At 39.6% G+C, this 5,327-nt stretch overlaps 1 protein-coding gene across 1 annotated transcript; it reads left to right on the forward strand.

The window, feature by feature from the left end:
- The first annotated feature begins 461 nt into the window (after positions 1 to 461).
- LOC104596513 (spindle pole body-associated protein) lies at positions 462 to 4,594 on the forward strand. The gene is made up of 3 exons (XM_010257706.3): positions 462 to 893; positions 1,805 to 1,946; positions 4,328 to 4,594. Exons 1-3 carry the CDS (start codon positions 610 to 612, stop codon positions 4,409 to 4,411), a joined length of 510 nt encoding a protein of 169 aa, XP_010256008.1. The 5' UTR covers positions 462 to 609; the 3' UTR covers positions 4,412 to 4,594.
- The last annotated feature ends 733 nt before the right edge of the window (positions 4,595 to 5,327 follow it).

Genomic DNA, 5,327 nt, shown 5'->3' on the forward strand with positions numbered 1-5,327 from the left:
GTTAGGTGGATAACTGGATACGCATTTTACTATAGTTGCGTTGCACCGGGTTGCAAGAGGAAGATGTGACGTGTGGGGGTCTTTTTTACGCCAACCATCTTGCCACGTGGAACATTCGTTAATTATTTTTACTCATTATCCCACTAGCAATAGCAGAGTAGCAGACCGCTCCCATATAATAAGCATTAAGCACCCTGCACCCTGTGGGCTATGGCTAGTCAGCCTAGTCTGGGCTGGGGCCTAACCGCGTTTCAACATGCTGTGGAAGCCCATATTAGGCTCATCCCCACTCCAAGTCTCCAACCCCGGGCCGGACCGCGTTGGTGGCTTGGTTCTAGTCGCCCGGGGGATGTCGTCCAGGCGAGGGCCGAGGAATACAGATGAGCATTTTTCATATCCAAAATTCCCGTGAAACAAAACATTACACGTATAGATTCAGTGTCACAGGCGCTCAAGATGATAATCTCCTGTGGGGACACATGTTACCTGGACGGTCAGAGATAGGCTCTTGGATAGTTGGATCAGGATAATAGATTGCGATTCGATCTTCATCTTTGCTTCGGCGTTGGCGAGACTCGAGACTGAGAGAAAACGATATTTCAGTTGGAAATGGGAACTCTGTCATTCTTCCCCCTTCATGTTTCTTCTCTACTACGACATCATCATTGCTCATCAAAAACCCATCTCGTCAATCTTGTTTTCTCGCCAAAAATCTCTTCAATCAAGCTTACTCCAAAAGATTTCTGTAACCAAATCACAGTTGCTCGATGCAATCGAAATGACTTGAACGAATCTAGGTTCGTGGATGAAAACGGCGTGGTTGAGGACATGGATGGTTATATGAACTACCTTTCTCTTGAGTATGACTCTGTTTGGGACACCAAGCCATCATGGTAAGCGTTTTCTTTGATGGATTTTCTACTTCTGTTACAGTGTTACTCTCTATTGGGCATTTGGAGTTCTACTGTTCTACTTCTGGTGGCATTCGATTGAATTTACCTTATTATCAGACATTGGGATTGTTGGTTTATGGCTTTGTACACTTGCAATTGGGCTTGTTGGCTTTGTACACTTGCAATTCTGAATAGTGCTCAGGTTTTTTCCAATGTTGAAATGGCAGAACATTTTTCGATTGACTTTGCCTTATTATCAGAAATTGGGCTTGTTGGCTTTGTACACTTGCAATTCTGAATAGTGCTCAGTTGTTTTTCCAATGTTGAAATGCAGAACATTTTCGATTCGAAATGTTTTAACCATTTCCCCGCCCCTTTTACATGTAAACAACAACAACTTAAAGATTTGTTTCCACTCTTTCTGCCCTGTAAGAGGGTGTTAGGTATCCCTATTTCTGCCAAAAATAAAAAATAAAAAATGGAGGCCTTATTTATACTTGTGTCTTTTCATGATTTAAAAATCTGAATTCCATGTTTAAGCTACATTTATGTGTTCATCCTTACAATTCAGCATTTGGAGCAGTCTTAGATAGTTAGATGGCCATGTATTGGAATTAAATTACTAGTAAAAATTGAACTAAAGTGATGTAAAGTTACAAGCAAAGTAAAAAATATTAATGCATAAAGTGAGTTCTTTTGGCTTGAAGGTGGAGAACTCCAAATAGTTGCTTCAAAAAATGCATATGGTTTACTGCTAAATCTTAATCTTAATTTGTTTTGTTAAAATTTAGCATAAGGTCTGTTTGACTGGGAATATCTATGCATAGCTCACAAGGTTGCATACAAGAAATTGCAGTATCTACATTTGTGTTTCCATTCCATTTACATCCATCCTTCCATTTTCTTGCTAGGTGTCAGCCGTGGACAATAATGTTTACTGGACTATTGGTTATTACTTTTAGCTGGCTAATCTTACACTCTCTTCCAGTCACCATTGTGGTTCTATCCCTGATTTGTGTGTGGTGGTATCTCTTTCTCTATGCATATCCCAAGGTTTGAATGTCATCCACTTGTCTGACACTTCAATTTCCTCCTTGTATGAGCATCTCATTAACAATCATATAATGTCATCAATACAGCTCAGATCAGTTATTTGATGTATTAGTCAAGTTAAATCCAAGGGAGAAACCTAAAGGATGGTGCTCTGGTGAAGCACCTTCTCTCACACTGGCCTGGAGAAGTTAAATAGTAACAGTGAAGTATGGAAAAATTGGTTGATTTTCACAGCATCTGTTGTTTGTTTATCATAGTGTTCCTTTTTTTATCCATCTTTGTTTGTCAGCTTGTAGTAGTTATGATCTGTTGTTCACTAGACTTTACCGGTGGATGTTGGAAGGAAAGGAATAACCGTAATGAATTTTCTGTAATATGGTATCAGAGTGCACATGAGGTTAATATCTAGAAACAAAATGTGATTCATTCAATCCAGAATAGTGTTGTAAAAATTGGTTAAATGAACAGAGTGCACCATGAATCTGAGTGGAGCCTCCAGAGGAACAACCACAGAAAGAAGGCTTGCCAATGATGTTTATTACCAACACAATAATGTGCCACAAAGTACTTTTGTTTCCTTCACTAGGTACAGATTGGGCAATGGAAATAAAATAAAATTTTGGACTGATCTCTGGTGGGGAAACAATCCCCTATCAGTTTCCTTCCCTTCCCTGTTTTCTTTAGTAAGAGATAAAAATGCCCTGGTCTCCTCAACCATCCTTTTGGCAAAAAACCAAGCTTCATATAATTTTAACTTCCATAGAGACTTAACAGATTCTGAAATCTCAGACATTTTCTGCCAACTCTCCATGATCTCAGAAGGCTTCCTCACTCCCTCATCTCAAGACAAGCTAATTTGGTCCCTCACTCCCTCAGGCCAGTTCTCCTCCAATTCCTACTTTCAAAAGCTAATAGAGAACCCTCCCCCCCCCCAGCCTTTCTGGACAAAAGGATTTGGCTCTCCTTTGCTCCCCCCAAAGTGGCCTTCTTCGTTTGGGAGGCAGCCTGTGGCAAGCTGAACACCTGTGATATCTTACAGAAGAAATCCTTGGGAAAGAGATATATCTCCCCCCATGTTTGTTTCATGTGCTTTGAGAATGGAGAGTCAATTAGTCACTTATTAATCAACTGCAGCTTTTCCAGAAATATATGGCAATTTTTTCTGGATGCGTCTCTAGGTGGAAGCTACGGCTGGACTCCTCCAGACTCAGTCACTGATTTTGTTACCCAGTGGGTCAAACCAAAGATGAGGAAAAGAGGAAAGCTCTTTTTGGGAAGCAGTAATTCATGCTGTGATGTGGGGAATCAGGGAAGAAAGGAATAGAAAAATCTTTGAGGATAGCTTCTCCTCCTTGGATAGTGTTCGTGAGAAGATCTTATCTAAAACTTCTTCTTGGATGCTGGTCCACCAGCTCTTCGATGGGGTGAACAGAGGGGATTTACAAAGAAACTGGCTGCAAGTCCTGTAGGGACTGTGACTACTTTTTACAGTTTGATGACAGCTTTAGAAGGTCGCTGCAGCCTCCATCAGCTGCTGGAATAGGGGGTACTGTGAGAAACTCTACAGGAGATGTCTTGTGGGCCTTTAGTGGCCCAGTCCAAGCTGCAGATGCCTCAGAAGCTGAAGTCAGATCCCTTATAGAAGGTTTAATAGTTGCTATGAACAACCATTTCAGTCCATTAGCAGTAGAAGGAGACTCAAGAGTTACAAACAAGTGGGAAAAAGATTCGGATGAGGATCCATGGAAGCTAGCTCACCTCCTTGCAGAAATCCATGAGCTGTCTTCTTTGCTGAACTTCTCTTTTAGATGGGTTCCCCAGGAGATCAATAGAACAGCAGATGCCTTAGCAAAGCAAGGATTGGGAAGGGACTTTTTGTATAGTGCTAACTCTTTGCCATCTTAGTTTGATACAGGCTTTTCCTTTTATGTTTTTTAGGCCTGTTTGTACATCCCTCCCCCCCTTTTTGAATATAAGTTATCCTTCTCTTCAAAAACAATAATGTGCCATAGTGAACTTGGGGATTATGATAAATTGAAATTTTGAGATGTGATGAAATGTCTGTGCCTGTGGTTTTGTTGTGTGGTTGGTTTTGTTTTTGAAAGCAAAAACAAAACCAACCATACTGTTGAAACACCCCCTTAAAGTTCCAATTAGATTGATTTGACAAGATGATATGTATGACACCAACCCAAGGCTGCTGAATGGTCCACTTATATGATTAGTTATAATATTTGGCTGTTCTTAACTCAAATGTATAAGATGGATGCTCTGAAAGATACATTTTGGGCAACTGGTTGATGGTAGGAGTAGAATTGGTTTATACAATGCACCAGATAAGGCAGAAGTGTATGCTGTTAACTTGCATTTCTGCTTTACAGGCATATTCTGACATGATTGCTGAGCGAAGGGAGAAAGTTCGAAGTGGTGTTGAGGACACGTTTGGTCTAAGAAAGAGTCAATGATCAATAGAAGGGTTGTCATCTTGCTTTTCTTTCTGTAAATTCCATCAAAACAAATTCCTGGTGAACAATATAAGTATTTCAACCATGTATTTACTTTCTGAATCTATTTCTAAAAACTGTCTAATTTTACTTATTAATTAAAAGGGGAATGGTATAAGAATGAGAGCTATTACATTTGCAAAAGGCTGTCCACAAAATAATTATAACAGCTATTACCAAGAATAACAATGTTGCATGGGCATGGGCATGAAGATGCCAGCTACCTTACTGGTAAGGTCTCTGGCCAGTTGCAGCTCCTGTTCTGCAGCACATTAAAAAAATGGACACGGACATGGGAATCAGAATCCAATGCATGTCTGATAGTTGTCTTGACTTGGCAAGAAGAAAAAACAAGGATTAATGGATACATCTATAGGAAAAATATAAAGTACTAAGTATTCATTTGGGAAAATGGCATTCATTGTGTAAATGTCATTCTTGAAGTGTCTAATCTATGTAGTATCGGAATATGATGCATGTCTGACGTGGATACTTCATTCACTTAGGAGAGTCCATGCAACAATGTAGAATGCTAAATTTCAACAGAAGTATGTAAAGCTAAGGTTAGGAATCACTAATGAAATCGGGGATAGGAACTGAAATTGAATACAGTGTTAACAATTAAACGTGATAGGATTTCAAGAGTTGAAAGTATAAGAACTCTAATATGATACTGATGTTAAACTTTATTCTGTTCAACTGTCTTCTCTCCTATCTGGTAACATATCATGTACTTTGTTCTATGCTTCACATCGAGCACCAAAAACGTAATCCATGGTAACCATGGGTTACAAAAATAATGTATGGTCCATGATAACCAAAGGCATTCATTTATTTTATGGACTCTTTTATTCCTTTTGCCTAAAATGCCAGCTGC

The sequence above is a fragment of the Nelumbo nucifera genome, chromosome 1 (assembly GCF_055504915.1).
Source record: "Nelumbo nucifera cultivar China Antique chromosome 1, China Antique-T2T, whole genome shotgun sequence".
Classification (NCBI taxonomy): Eukaryota; Viridiplantae; Streptophyta; class Magnoliopsida; order Proteales; family Nelumbonaceae; genus Nelumbo; species Nelumbo nucifera.

Coding starts and splice junctions, on each gene's coding strand:
- LOC104596513 (XM_010257706.3), top strand. CDS start 610: ATGGGAACTCTGTCATTCTTCCCCCTTCATGTTTCTTCTCTACTACGA. Junction 894..1,804: donor TGGGACACCAAGCCATCATG/GTAAGCGTTTTC, acceptor TTTTCTTGCTAG/GTGTCAGCCGTGGACAATAA. Junction 1,947..4,327: donor TTCTCTATGCATATCCCAAG/GTTTGAATGTCA, acceptor TCTGCTTTACAG/GCATATTCTGACATGATTGC.